Here is a 14,420-nt window from a genome sequence, read left to right on the forward strand (position 1 = left end):
TACTCATAATAGACGCCTTTCAGACTATCGAACACCACTCCTTAAATAGATTGATAAGACTCTTAACATCTTCACACCCTGTCTTTCATTTGACGTCCTTCTAATATTGCAGCCTGCGCCTTCGCCCTAGTAAGTGCCTCCCCCAATATCCGCAACCACCTCCAGCTTCCTGCACCGGGTCTTCTTAATAAAAAGAAAAAGACAAAATATACCACAATAACCACACTGAATGTTATAATATCATCCATCGCAACTAGATTCGCAATGCCATTACTCGATTAGTATCTGCACTTAAGGTCGCGACAAACGGCGACAATTCTAGATAAACAAAGAGACCTGATGGCTGGATAAGCAGCATGAATGTCACCAAGTCCTATCCAGGCCTGTGCAACCTGAGCAAGGACGATTCAAATAGCGACACTAGGTCGTGGTGGCCTTTTTTGATCTCGAAGCAGTCAACGAGTCATCATCACCGAATCATTCAAGGGTATACTGAGGGTGTAGTAAATTCAGGACCTTGGATGGCATGCCGGCAGCCCGAGTTCAATGGTTTTTATGCGGCCAGGCTGGCGATTAAACAGAAGATGGTTCAGAATGGCTCTACAGGTGTTGCAATAAGCAAGTTTTGTTCAAGATATGAAGTATGATTGTTTTTGTTTTCTGTTGTGGATGCTCAGAGGGGAAAGGACAGAAGGAAGCTGTGTCAACTACACGAACATAGCCTACTAGGGATCGGACGCCATATGACGATTGAGTATCTATCTTGTTGGCGATAGTTCTTTTCTTCAATCTCTCGATACCATGCATTGAGGGGTCATATCTCCAGGGGTTGAGATCGTGGCTTGGCCACAATATCATGTGGCGTAAGCCAGCCAGCGGGTTCATCCTGTATACCTGGTGTACAGAATGAGCGTCACCTGGCATTTCCATATCATTTTCTGAAGCTACGCTAGTGATATCATTGAACATTATGTCTGACGGTTGACTGCCTGGGTCACGGGCCGGGCCATCATCCTGCGAGCCAGGCATATTGGATATGGCAACAACAGGTAGTGTAGGACTAATGAGTTCCGGGACCAGGCGGAAGAAGTGGTCAGGGGCAGAGGAATTTGGGGTGGCCACAAGGGGAGATGCAATTTGCTATACTAATATGAAGGATAACATCTCTTGAAAATGGATATCCTCGCAGTTTTGCCCTTACGAACCGCGCCACAATTCTTTGCTTGGTGTGTATAAGTCGTATGGTTTGGTCCGAGTTAATGCCCTGGCGATATAGGTTTTAACTAATCACCAACTCGTAAAAGCTCATGAAAGTAAGATCGACTTGTATTGCCCGTCTGATTGGTCAAGTATAGCGTCTCCACTCCTAGATTTTTGGCGGATTATTGTCCGAGTCTCCGTATTCGGACCAAATCTTATCGGCTTCCGAAACGGTCCTTTTCCAGTATATAGAAATGAGTGACGAGGTTGCAAACGAGACTGCCTAAAAGTGCCATCGATCATAGACCACCCATCTTCTCCCACATTCATGAATAGAACAGACTATCGCAATGTCAAAGAACAACACGATGCGTGCCTGGATACATAAATCCCGCAATCTGCCGCTGGAGATGGGGATGGAGCTAGTGGAGAACCACCCTCGGCCATCAGAATCTCTCCGGCCCAACGAACTCCTTATCAGAGTGAAGTGCGTCGGTATCAATCCCGCAGACTATATCTTTGCCGAGATGACCTGGCCGGGCACACCGATGATCAAGCAAACACCACTACCCGGCATGGACTTCAGCGGGGAAGTCATCTCGACGGGAAGCAGCGTTACTTCCATACGACAAGGAGACCGCGTCTTTGGCAGTGTAGACACGCATAAGAGCTTACCCGGGACCATGGCGGAGCTCACAATAGCTGAATTAGAGGGGTGTGTGCGGATGCCGCCAGGTATTGATTTTGAGCAAGCTGCAGGTGTTGGTACAGCAGCCATCACCGCTTACGAAACCATTGTTTTGAACTGCAAAGCAGGCGACTCGGTATTCATTAATGGAGGTACCGGAGGTGTTGGGACGTTTGCTATTCAGTTTGCTAAGTCCGTTGGATGCCACGTAACGGTGAGATGTTCAACAGCCAAAATTGATCTCTGCAAACAGCTCGGTGCTGATATGCTGACTGACTACCGTACACAGGATCCGGTATCGGTCTTGAGTGCCGAAGGCAGGGTTTTTGACTTAATTGTCGACGACGCGTATCGGGAAGAATCCAATCTTTACCGAGCTGCGAATAGGTTTATCAAGCGGGATGGCAGGTTTGTCATGCTCCCTGGAAGCATAACAGGGGAGGCAATGTACGTAATCGCCAAGAATATGATCTGTCCGGCCGCTCTGGGTGGTGGATGTGGGACGTGGCAAGTTCGAGGTTTATTTCGCAAAGAGCAATCTTGCAGGGTTCGAGCAGATTGCAGACTGGATGAGTGTTCGCAAGGTTCGAACAGTGATAGACACTGTATTCGAGTTCAGCGACATGCCTAGGGCAATTGAGAAAATCAAGTCAGGATCAGCGACAGGAAAGACTGTTATTGACATCACAGTTCGAAAACTGCCGATTTGTATGCAATACGGACTGGCCGGCTCGGTGGTTTGGACGGTTCAGTGGTGAAGTACGTTAACTCGATACAGTCTTGAGGCTTAAGTGACTAAGCCATGCAAATGTTTCCTGCGTCTAAATAGTCTTATCCCTTCACCTTATGCTGCCACCTTCCCAGGCCCGGGTGCTGCTGCAATTACATGGCCTGGTAGAGCAATTCGTTGCAGCCTACGAGATGTTCAATGGCAGACTGGACTAGGGCATGCGAGGTTAAGCCGAGGGGCACAGTAGCAAATTGAGGAAACTGCTGCGAGCCCAATCAGCTTGGACCACTTGGTCCTTGAGAAGGCCAATGCGAAGAATCAATAAACATAAATTACGTGCTGACATGTAATGGAATTTTCCAGTATATGCAAGCTTTTATCCCTCCCTATGCAACCACTAGCGCTGCATGCCGAACTATGCAGGCCCTGTTTACAGTACCTGAACATTGATATGTATTTTATGCAGTGCCCAGGATAAGTGGCTATACCGCAAAACCGAGTGCGCCATATATAAGTTACCTTTACTGATATGGAAATGTCATGTATATGCCGGCTTACGCCACGTGACATCGTGGCTTGGGCGCGACCTCTAACCCCTGAGGATCTGACCTCTCAACAGATAGACAGATTGTGGAAGAGTGAAGAGATCTATCGTCAACAAGATAGAGAATCAATCGTCATATGGCATCCGATCCTTAGTAGGCTACGTCCGTGTAGTTGATACAGTTTCCTTCTGCCCTCTCCCCTCTGAGCATTCACAACATTTACCATTTTTTTTTGGCGCAATATACCTATACTAGTGCATCGAGGTAAGTTTGATTTTTCCCTTTTGCCCCGCTAGGCCTCCGGATCTCGGTGCCTGGAATAAGTGAAATTCCGTAATTAATGAGGGACAGGCGCCAACTCAATCACTCTTTAGACAACGAGTCCGCTTAGGCAGGTGTTGTCTTGATTTCATCTTCCTCTAGCCTCCTGGATGGAGCTGTACCGTCGTAGAAGCGCTTCACTGACGCCAATCAACCTTGCCGTCCATTATGGCTAATCGCATCCAACGCATGCAAATTCATGTGCTTCCCTTCACCGACCACCAAGGGCAGGCTGCCCGTCTTGTATTCCGCGGACGGGCGTCATGTCCCTTGCCTCCTCTCTATGTCTTCGCCATCTACTTCACCCACACCGATCCTTCCCCGGATAACCTGGATCCGGCAGCCTTGTTTAGTGCTATCAACCGGCCTTCCGGGACACTTGAGGTCCGGTTGGAGCTGTTTTTCCTGCCGAATGCTACTGTAGAAGACTGCATTGCACACTACCGTGGCGAAAAGGCTCAGCGCGGCGACTACAGCGCTCAGATCGCCGCTATAGAGAACGAGAGTGATCGCCCTTCAACTCCCGCTCGTGCTGGGAGCGAGACTTCTGGTCTCGGGTTGCCAGGTCTGGTCCTCAGCTACATCGATTATTTGAAAACATACCACGGCGTGCTGTACCTCTGCACTGCGCGCGATTGGAGCTCAGACAAACGAGAGATGTGTCAAGTGCTGTTTGACCCATGCAGCGAGGAAAAGTGGGCGGATTGGCGTGAGGAGTCAGACCCAGAAGTGCAACCTGCTTTCCAGCTTCGGTGGTTGCCGCTTGACCAGGATTCGCCCGTACCTGAATATCCAGTCAGAGGGTCTGTAGCGCAGGAAATGCATCTGATTTCAAATCTGCAGCGGCATAATATTACGACAGAGCCGTGGGAGGAAGCTGTAGAGAGAGCCTGGACCGGGTGGCCGTAAGGCGGGTTCCTTCCAGCGGCCTACTTAACCACCCGATACATCATCTATGAATAGAATATGAGCACAAGATACTTATGCACTGTTCAGTGTCTCGAATAACTTAAATAGCTGTTTTGGTGATATAAAAATAGATGTTCACCTCAATCTCAGCACGTAACTCTGTGTTCATTAGTGCCTCCACCGTGCAGTGATCCGGCAATCGCCATTTCATCCAAGTCGCGCCTCTGTGAAGCGGCCTTGCCCTAATCTAACTCGAGCGAAGCCATTATCTTCAGACTTGGCTCTGTACTTGCTAGAACGCTGTGGGCGTAGATGGATAGAATAATTATCAAAATTTAAGGTTGATCCTCTTCCTCTTTTCCCCTTCCCTATGCTCAAACATAATCTGCGCGCTCACTGTAACGGGCGTAGGTAGTATTGTTTTCAACTAGCTGTCCTGTATAAACGAGTATCACAAGCTTAGAGAAAGAAACAAAAGATAGAAGCGCAGATATCTTCCTCCCCCCTTTTATCAAGCTTTCCCAATCATTCGTCAAGACTTCCGACTTCCCGGACTTGCATGCCGACGGATCTCTTTCCCGAAGTTATGAGGACGGGTCTCTTTTCCTACGAGGCCGCAATTCCGAGGCTGTACATTGATGTTGCAGAAACCTTATTTAGGACCAGGTTGAGGGCATGGCCGACAACCAAGATCCAGGCCATAGCCTGTGACACTCACGGAAAGGCACTTCATAGCCGCTGTGACGAAGCCCACATTAGACCAGCCTACAAAGCTGCCCTTCACCATCTCCTTAACATCGTCGACACCCATTACGAAACCCACGAGGCTTGCCACCATCATCATGAGGATGCTTCCCACTGCCCCAATGCCACAAAATATCCTGAACACCTCGGGACAATCCTTCCACTTGCCTTTTGGAAAGAGAAACATGGCAATCACATCAGGCAGGATGAACAATGTGGTAGCCAGCCCCATGCCAACAGACGAAGATTGAAATCGTGCCAAAAAGCAATGCAGGTGAATACTGCCATGATATTCACCATGGACTTGACCTTACCACCTCCGTTACCGCCGAGAGGAACGTAGATGTACCGGACAATCCACCTATTGATGCTTAGATGCCAGCCACGCCAAAATGTCAGTGTAGAGTAATTGTCTGACATACATCTGACCATGTTCTCTGGCGCGTCCAGCCCATCAACCAAGCCCATAGACGGAAGAAACGCCAAGGAATAAGTAGTTTGAGCCAGACGGCGTGCAGGTTGAAATATCCAAGCATGGCGAGCTGGTAGGGAGTATACCGTGTCCATGAAGGAGAACTCTTGATAATCGCCAATGCGTAAGAGTAATGTAGAATTAGTTCCATACAGAGAAGGGCGATAAGGAAGCGCAGGCCGTAAAGAGAGGTTCTTATGGTGGTTGTGACCGGCAGCGGTTACGCGATTGAAAGACGAAGTCATTGAAACTCATGATCGGACCGGCGAGGTAAAGAGGTGAGTATAACGTATAGGCAAAGTAACTTTTGGGGCTAAAGTCTCGTAAATTGGCGCCATATGACACTTGATCGCGCTCACTAAGGAGCAAAGCGGCTCTATGCTTCTCCTTAGCCTTAATCAGCGAAAATCGTCGAGACCCGCCTAAACTTCAATACAGACCTCAGTTGGATCCGAGCTACCCTCTTCTTGAGCCCAGTAGTAGTCCAGATTGAATGAGATCATGCGTAATAGTGAGGTCTTAAAAAGCAGCTCCCACTGAGAAATGAGGCAACTGTAGCTGTCGGGTTTTGCACCAACATCTTGCGCAGTCTTAATAACTGGCAACAAAACCCGAGCAAGCAGGGTACAGAAATATCCGCGGCAAAACTCGTTCGCGAAGAGGATACCAACATTGAAGACCCAAGTCGCGGCGGGCACGTAGTTTCTGGGAAGCCGCGTCGCAGTCTTGAAGTTGGTATGAAAAATCAGAAAAACTTTTGCCGCCATCCAGGGGCTTGTAAATCCTAGTCCGCCAGCATGCGCCGTAAATCTTGCGACACAATGGGTGCATTAGAAGGCTTATAAGGTAAGTAAGGTTGTCCTGAAATGTAGCGTACTGTGCATCAGAGTTGTCAATTCGACGACCGGTGATCCAGCCTGGAGACAATGTCTTCGAGAAAGAGTCCCAGTCGGGGCTTCCCGGTTTCGATATGTCATAGACCTGCTTCACCATCGTCGGAACGACGATGACGAAGACAAGATAATAGATGCAATACTCGCTTTTCCACCATTTGGACGGCTTCGTGCCAGGTAAAGGTGAACGTATGTCTGGTTTTGAAGCGAAAGTCGCGGAAAAGTCGTTTGCGAAGCTCTGACACGACGTCGTCGAGCTTGCGAAGCGCGTATCAAGGGTTTCTAGGGAGTAGAGCCACCTTATAAAATTAATCAGCCACTGCATCGTGCTATACCCGGCCAATTGTCGGATATCTCATAGACCCCGAGGTGCAAGGTGTCTCCGTTTGCACCACCCCGCTATGCAATCAGATCAATATTGAGATAGTTTGATCAGTGTGTATTTATAGTTGATGCTCATTGAAGTTACTCCTAGTTCTTTAGATAATCAATGCACTTGACGATCTACTCGTTGACATACTAACGACACCAATGACTTCGCATCAGTAGATCTGACAAGCAAATATATCTAGAATATGTTTGAAGTCTGACATGTAGAAATCACCATATCCAACGTGGAAAAGGGATGTTGTCAGTTGCCAATTGCTTGGCTGGCAATGCGCACGAGTAAGTATTGTCCTTACTTGTGTTCGTAATCATTTCCACCTTACTAACTGTATTTGGCTAATAAACTAATGGGGTGCATTTCTTCGCATTCGTGTTAACCATTCGTAATGTCGGCCAAGACTGTCTGAGGCGTAGAGGCCAAACCCGTCCAATGGCAGTAGGGGGGTGTCGCGTTATTGTTTACCAGTGTATTTTCCAGGCCCTGGGCGGATTATACCAATGCTTTTATAGTTAGTAGGCAAGTACGCTGGACTGCTTATCAAACTGGGACGTGTTGTGTAATTTCAAACAATTCAGCTTGGCACTATAATGCCACTATTATGCTGGTGTGGATCACATGAAAGAGCTAGTATAGCAAAGATCAATATCTGGCGCATCTTAAGCTCTCACTGCCCCTCCTCTGCTGCTATAATGGAAAGCATGGAAGGGGCTTCCTGTGGTCGCCAATAAATGAAAACTCACTCATGGATAAATGGTGCGCAAAGACTCTGTTACGCCGTCCTCCCTAAATGCAAGATCAATGAATCGATGACGTAGGTATCTGCGCAGGATATAGTATAATATCGGTAGTGGCAGAAGGAGGAATAGATGAGTCTCGATTTGGGTGGCGGCAGCACGAGTGCGTGTTATTGAATAATGACCTGAGAAATGGAGAAGCGGGTACCGTGAGACCTTGTAGTTCCCAGCGGTAGACAGCTCCTAGGAGCATCTCATGTGCCTTCCGTGGGTTGCTGGGGTGGGAATGGGTCTGGAGCAGAAAGAGTCAAGGGATATAGCAGTTATCCTTGTGGCTAAACTTTTTGTTTGGAGCTCTTGTCCTGAAAGACCTTATCATCTGCACTGGAGCTCAGAAAGGCCATCGTATTGAATAGGCATCGGCTCCTCTTCGCAAAAAATACTCTGGCCTGGTGATAATCCAACTTAAGGCCACACGGGGGCACTGTTGGATACATAGTCAATAGTGCTGGTGCACATATGCACTGCTCAGTCTCATTAAAAGGGCTTTGTCAATGGTTCCTAGATTGGTTTTGCTTATCGTATGCGGTAATATTGAGCGCCAAACACTTGATCATATATGTCATCTCTCGGGTTATCAGTCATTTATCGGATATCAACGCGTAGTTTAAGAAATTCAAAGCTCAGAACCGTAGCCAACCCAATGTATGGAAGGTCATGACGGCGATAAACAAGCTGTAGCATGTCTCTGACCCGGCCCTGCCAATTGATTCGGACACCTAAGTCGTTTACCCGGATCGTTCTCGTGTTCGGTATCCTTCTAAGGATGAGTGGAGCTTGCCTCTTCATCTGGGGTTTGGTTGTTAGGGCTAATAATAACATACCCTAATAGAGCAGGAATACACCCTTAGCCCTCATCTCGACTCAGGGTCTGTTGGACAATGGGAACACGCGAACTACTGCAAAAACTACCAAAGAATCTTCAACTGAGAATCGGGGAACTTTGACGCCTGTTGGGCAGGCTACAGGTTCATAGGAGACCTGCAAATTCACGGTGCTGAAGCGAACTGCTCCTGCTGGCGAACCATGCAGGCTAGCTAAGTTTCCGCCATTCCGACACAGGTATCTAGGCCACTACTCACTTCCCTTCCCCAGCCATACCAGTTTCAGTCCAATATTAATTGTCTTCCCACAGGGGACGGATAACCGCCCACTGCATGCTCCGCCCTCTCTTCGTCGACAATGAAGAATACAAAGTATCCTTCCCTACCTTTCACAGCGCCTTCTCCTCAAACATCCCTTTTTTACTCGACTTCTGCCTTCCACCCACGTCTGCACAATGGAGAAATCGCTCACCGGCATCCCGCCTGTCCGACCAGGCGACTACTTATTCTGGCACTGCGATTTGCCACGAGGTCGACAAGTTCCACTCTGGGAAGAATGATAGTAATGTAGCCTATTATCCATGCACGCCACTGGCCCCGTATAACTGGTCAGTCTGCTTGGCGTACGAGGGGCGTTCCAGCCTGTAGATCCGCCGAGAAATCTCCGGGATTTGGTGACAAAGAAAGAGAGTAAGGACGCGGAGCATAGAGCGAGAAAAGAAAATATACTATTTTTAAAGGAGTTAAGGGGAGGGGATTTTTTCCCGGACCGATATCTCCGCTCTTTTGGCCTAGTCTCATTACGATAACCTAAAGTTCTGAGGTGAGATCCCAATTGCATTTATCTCCTCCAACCACCTCCTGGTTCCCAAAGCCTCCCAATTTGACATGACCAACTCTTAGATGACACATATTTGCACCTATGCTGTCTGCCAGGAATACCCATCAATCAGTGCGTTGAAACTGTTGCTTAAACTACGGCTTAGTGGACAGGGAGCCCCATTCTCCACGCGCTTTGGTCATATGTGCGAGTATATTTCTGATTATAAATAAGATAAAGTGCAGAGTGTATATAAGTAAGCTAGTGGATGAGGTTATATCATCGCGCGACTAGGGTGAGATTGGGGTGTGCACGATAGACAGGGTGAGCAACTCTGCCGGCTCAACCACCTTAGTTGCCTTAGCGATCTGCATACCTCAACCGGCTCTAAAATAGCCAGTATCCGCTCCATTGAAGTGATTGATTAGGCATTGGCTACTGTACCTAAGCTATTACCTCGAACATTGGCATATTGCACAGCCACAATTAATGTTGCTGCCTGGACTTACTCAAAATGTGCGCATGTGAAGGACTAATCTAGATGGCCAACGATCAGCAAAGGTGGGAATGCACGAATGCTAATTGCTACCTGGCGTTCAACCTCTGTCCGTAAGCCAGTTTCATAAATAGGATGAGCGCGGATTCCATTGTGATGCAAACTGTGATGCAAGCTCCCATCGTTCCTTGCACTCAAAGAACAATGTGCTTATAACAGCCGAGTTATTGCAGAAGTACTGTGTATGAGCGACGATAACAACTACATTAGGTAACGAGTGTGAGCACAAACGTGGGAAATACCTTCTTAATTGGTGGTATGAATCTGCAGATATTCTCAGGGATATCTGCATTTCACTGCGAAGAGAGCTCCGTGGTTACATATTGCCACGGATCAATGAAGGCTTCTGCCCTATCCGAGGCTAGTGCACGGGAGCTCTTTGCAAACTTGACTAGATAAATCACACAGAATATGTGTCACGGTTACAATTTTGAGTTGTATATTACCCAATCCTCTCCAGACGAACTGTCATATTCCGGAATTGATATGTCCCAAAGCAGATTCCACTTCCCCGGTTCTTTAACCGAGGTTTTAAGACATTCTCCTTAAGACCTGGCATTGAGTGCCATCTATATGGCACTGTACGATTTCACAACTGGCAGTACTTATCACACAGATGTACGAACGTTGCGAGACTGGCACTGAACAAGTTTAGATGAATCCCTGCAGTCGATGAGTTAGAACAGCATAGAGTGACCAATAGCCTCTAAAGAATTAGCTAACATGACCACACTCCTTGTCCTGTACCTTGAGGGAGCCCGCTGCTGGAAGCTGATCGAGGTCGTCCCATAAATAGTCGTCGTACTGTTCGGCAATTGAACTACTATCTGCAACGTTTCTGATGCCACATAATATGTAACTCCTCTTTAATCAAGTCTAGGACCCTATTTTACACCCAGGTTAATAACATGACGTACGAAATACGCCCGTTAAAGGATACAATATTGCCGCATACCGTATTTGGCTAGCCAAGGTCACTGAATCCATCTATCCGTGAAATATCCTGTGACGAACGCAAAGACCGCCTTGTGCAGTATATCAATGACCTGCTCGTTGACAGGCCATGTCCTGTATTGCCTATCAGCATATACCTCCAGCGGCACTTTCATCGCAAAGATCCGATAAACTCACCAAGGCAGTGCTCCAACACCAGTCCAATTCTCCAACGTCTGATCAATCAGTAACCTGACAGATATGAACATGAAATCTGAAAACGGCCCGCGAATCCCATTCGCGCTCATAAGCGCTCTAATTATTGCCGCGGCTGCTCCCTGTCCGTAGTGCATCGCCATGTTTAGTCCAAAACGTTCGGAATCAGGTCGAACGGGGAGCGACAAGAGCCGCTCTAGAGTGTGGCCCGGAACATAGGAGCTTGGGCGTCCGGTGAAGAATTGTTCAATCTTTTCTCCGATGGTCATCCTACATGATTAGTTTGTTGTCTCGTGCGAGCTCGGCAGGTCTTACGCAGCGACGCCTAGAAGTCCCGCTCCGCAACCATAGAGGATGCAGCTTCCCAGCGAGACGGGGCGGGCCGGTTGCTCAGGGATTGTAGTGCGACGGGACATTTTATCGACCGTATGGACTTTTTGCAATTATTCTAATGACGCGGCTGGAAATAAAGCAGACAGTATATAGGCAGTTGTCGGTTTCCGCATATCTCGTAACAATGACGTCGCAATTACACCCACATTCCACCTCAGAACTGGGCTCGGATACTCTAAATGCTAAAACACAACGTTTACTAGTAACCCGCCACGTTCCAGCCGTTCTACAACTCGTCTTCAGCTCTATGTTACGCATGGGTATGAAGTTCTCCTAGTACACCTTGAGAATATTCAGGCGGCTCCTGCGGACGGCTCCCCAAGACATCGTGGAAGGTAGTGGTGGAAATACAACCTATCTTTCCCACACAGACCAGGAAATAATACTCCAGTAAGTACTGTATCACGCACTCGTTGCTGTCACACCGTGCGTGTAACACGTTTTATCGCTTTCGCTCTGATAGCAACAATAGTCAATATAGGTAAGTCACTTGCAGTAGCAAGGATAATACACACTCAGGTACATTCTCGAATATGAGATCTTGTCTCGCGGCCTGACTAGTAGCCACATCAAGCACATTACCGTTTGTAAGTATCAGTCCTGAATGAATCAATATGAGGTGGACTAATACTGGCTTTCAAGCCTTACCGGTTAGAACAGTAAACTGCCCGCGGTGTTTGTCGCCAAACCCATACTTCCCCTTCCCGGCCATGACGTTGGCGGCTTGGGCAACATAAAAAGGCAGACCGTACAGCTAGGGTCACTAGAGCAAACTAGTGGTTCCCCCCCAATAGGAAGCGGGAGTACACCTTCCTGCGTCTACTTGCATAGAACCCAGCATGGGCCGGGTTAGTATAGCTTTGAGAGCGAGGCGCCAATTAAACGCATGGTGCTCTGAATGTACCGAACGACAGCAGGAGGACGCCCAGGAGAAGTCGACGGGGCGCCCTTCAATGGCATAAACGTTGGTTCCATATCGATAACGCTTGTTTATCCCTTCCGCACGACCATACCTCGCCGAGCTTACTAAACAAGATTCGCAGTACTAGCCTTCTCTGCTACCGCAATAAGTTTCACTGCAAGGTCAAGTTTATCCTTGTATGCTGGTGGGATCAAACACAGGGTGCCTGCTCCTACGCTTTTCAAATCTTATACCGTATCCCTCAACCGGCTGGGTTTTGAAAAGACTAATTTTGTGTTTAGAGCCCTATTCTGTATCCTCAGAATCTGTGTCATGATTACTCCCATGCGGAAACATATTTGTTACGTAGCTGTTATGACAATACCGGTGGAAAACAGTATCCATATCCTATACCTGCTGTCGTGTCACTTGGCATTTGGGGTTGGTGGAGAATTCCATAGAGCATCATCTAGAAGCTGAAGACAGAGTCTGTAATGCTGCCTAGCTAGCGTCGTGTGTTGTAATACACCCCACCGATTGCTCCAGTTCCATGGCCGTAGTTAGACAAGTGTCTAGCCTATTTTCGAACATGCCAGCCTGCCAATCAACTGGTGAGTTAGATTTGAGGCAGGCAAGGTGACTGTGGTAGGCGGTTGTTCTGCCGTGCCTGCAACACGTTGGGTCAGCCACCTCGAAGGGATACAAATTAGACGACTCAGCGGGCACGATCTCGATTATACATTTTAGTTCTTTAGCAGTCACACGGGTTGTTATCTTGCAGTAATGAGTTATTGGTGGGGATTTTATGAATTCCAGGATACTGCCTGACCCACCTAAACATAGTATAAAAAAATCCCTGGTCTGTGGCCGACTAAAACTATCCTCTGACTATACCCTATATATAGAGCCAGGCAGACCTAGCAGGGGTCCACAGCCCTATAGGACCGACTACCCAGGCTCCTTATTGGAGTGGAGCTTCAGGGGATATAGCGGGGTCCTTGGCCCTCCCCCTCTATACTAACCAGCTCATATGGTCCCATGCATAATTTTACTCTGATAGCTGCCTAAAAGTGCTTCTTGGCTGTCTCCATGAAAGGGGGTATTGTGGCTATTAATACCAGCCTCACCTCGCTTTCTCAGCCACATAAATCCTACCTTACTCTCATACACACCTTGCACATCCAGTCCAGACAACACCTGTGATATCTAAGATACAATGAGCTTCCACCATTCCGCCCAGAACATCAACGTCGAGGACGGCCACCGCCTCGTCGCACAGCTCCAGACTGAAGCCGGCGAATGGGTTGATGCCGAGTTTGATCTGAACCAAATCCTGGGTAATGACAACGGTACGTCCGCCCCTTACTTGCCCGCACTACAGCATTACGATCACTGCGCTTTGACCTAGATAACTGATCCTAGCTTTGCTGCTACAGGACGCTTTCAATGGGGCGAAAGCGACTTCAGCCACAGTGCCGAGGAGATCACCTTTGATATTGAGGGGGAGGAATCCGTGCCTGTGCTTCGTGCTTTGTTGAAGAATGAGGACGGGGAGCTGGTTGGGGCGGACGTTAATTTGGCTGAGCGGGTTGGAAATGTTAATGGGTCCTTTGAGGTAGTTTGAGGTGTACGCTACCTATGTGGCAACTAACTGGGTTATTATGGCTTTGCTATGTGATGGGATCAGCGCCTCGGTTTCACATAGATTATCCATTCATTTCCTAATGCTGCTTCTCTCTAACAACGAATTACTGCTACTTGGCACACCGGATACAATATGTCGACTCCCTAAACCATCAGTAGGGCTCAGGGCTAAGGGATGTATTACTTTCCTTTCTGGCCAGCATAACAAGCGGTCCTCCAGCCGGGTGACTTCACGGCGAGTGTATGTACGCAGGTACAAGAGGGACCAACAAGAACTGGTATTCTAACTTAATCATCATCAAATCCATCTGTTCCTTCTCTCCTTAACGTCATAGCAATAAAAGTTTCTCGGCTCTTGACAGCGCCGGTGATAGCCATAGTCCAGATTGTGACTTAAGGTTTAATATTGGGGGAAACATGCGCGCCGATGTCGAGTGAACATGCTTGAT

The 14,420-nt window shown here is 48.0% G+C and overlaps 5 protein-coding genes across 5 annotated transcripts; 3 read left to right on the forward strand and 2 right to left on the reverse strand.

The window, feature by feature from the left end:
• Positions 1 to 1,500: 1,500 nt before the first annotated feature.
• BDW70DRAFT_170486 (NAD(P)-dependent alcohol dehydrogenase) lies at positions 1,501 to 2,833 on the forward strand (the record flags this gene model as incomplete). The annotated part of the gene is made up of 3 exons (XM_073742941.1): positions 1,501 to 2,392; positions 2,424 to 2,577; positions 2,753 to 2,833. The coding sequence occupies exons 1-3, from the start codon at positions 1,551 to 1,553 to the stop codon at positions 2,831 to 2,833; spliced, it is 1,077 nt and encodes a 358-aa protein (XP_073593011.1). The 5' UTR covers positions 1,501 to 1,550.
• Positions 2,834 to 3,270: 437 nt separating this feature from the next.
• On the forward strand, positions 3,271 to 4,450 carry BDW70DRAFT_99356 (uncharacterized protein). Its single transcript, XM_073745364.1, has 2 exons — positions 3,271 to 3,427; positions 3,515 to 4,450. The coding sequence occupies exon 2, from the start codon at positions 3,653 to 3,655 to the stop codon at positions 4,391 to 4,393; it is 741 nt and encodes a 246-aa protein (XP_073593012.1). The 5' UTR covers positions 3,271 to 3,427; positions 3,515 to 3,652; the 3' UTR covers positions 4,394 to 4,450.
• Positions 4,451 to 4,721: 271 nt separating this feature from the next.
• BDW70DRAFT_170488 (MBOAT, membrane-bound O-acyltransferase family-domain-containing protein) lies at positions 4,722 to 6,827 on the reverse strand (the record flags this gene model as incomplete). The annotated part of the gene is made up of 7 exons (XM_073742942.1): positions 4,722 to 4,789; positions 5,108 to 5,305; positions 5,350 to 5,574; positions 5,610 to 5,803; positions 5,899 to 5,983; positions 6,238 to 6,383; positions 6,430 to 6,827. 7 exons carry the CDS (start codon positions 6,825 to 6,827, stop codon positions 4,722 to 4,724), a joined length of 1,314 nt encoding a protein of 437 aa, XP_073593013.1.
• Positions 6,828 to 10,858: 4,031 nt separating this feature from the next.
• Positions 10,859 to 11,449, reverse strand: BDW70DRAFT_162785 (uncharacterized protein; the record flags this gene model as incomplete). Its single annotated transcript, XM_073741187.1, has 3 exons — positions 10,859 to 10,952; positions 11,016 to 11,303; positions 11,349 to 11,449. The coding sequence occupies 3 exons, from the start codon at positions 11,447 to 11,449 to the stop codon at positions 10,859 to 10,861; spliced, it is 483 nt and encodes a 160-aa protein (XP_073593014.1).
• A 2,037-nt stretch (positions 11,450 to 13,486) lies between these two features.
• Positions 13,487 to 14,231, forward strand: BDW70DRAFT_142154 (CVNH domain-containing protein). The gene is made up of 2 exons (XM_073737880.1): positions 13,487 to 13,676; positions 13,764 to 14,231. Exons 1-2 carry the CDS (start codon positions 13,544 to 13,546, stop codon positions 13,949 to 13,951), a joined length of 321 nt encoding a protein of 106 aa, XP_073593015.1. The 5' UTR covers positions 13,487 to 13,543; the 3' UTR covers positions 13,952 to 14,231.
• Positions 14,232 to 14,420: the final 189 nt, after the last annotated feature.

The sequence above is a fragment of the Aspergillus foveolatus genome, assembly GCF_047715535.1.
Source record: "Aspergillus foveolatus strain CBS 279.81 unplaced genomic scaffold BDW70scaffold_56, whole genome shotgun sequence".
Taxonomy (NCBI): domain Eukaryota; kingdom Fungi; phylum Ascomycota; class Eurotiomycetes; order Eurotiales; family Aspergillaceae; genus Aspergillus; species Aspergillus foveolatus.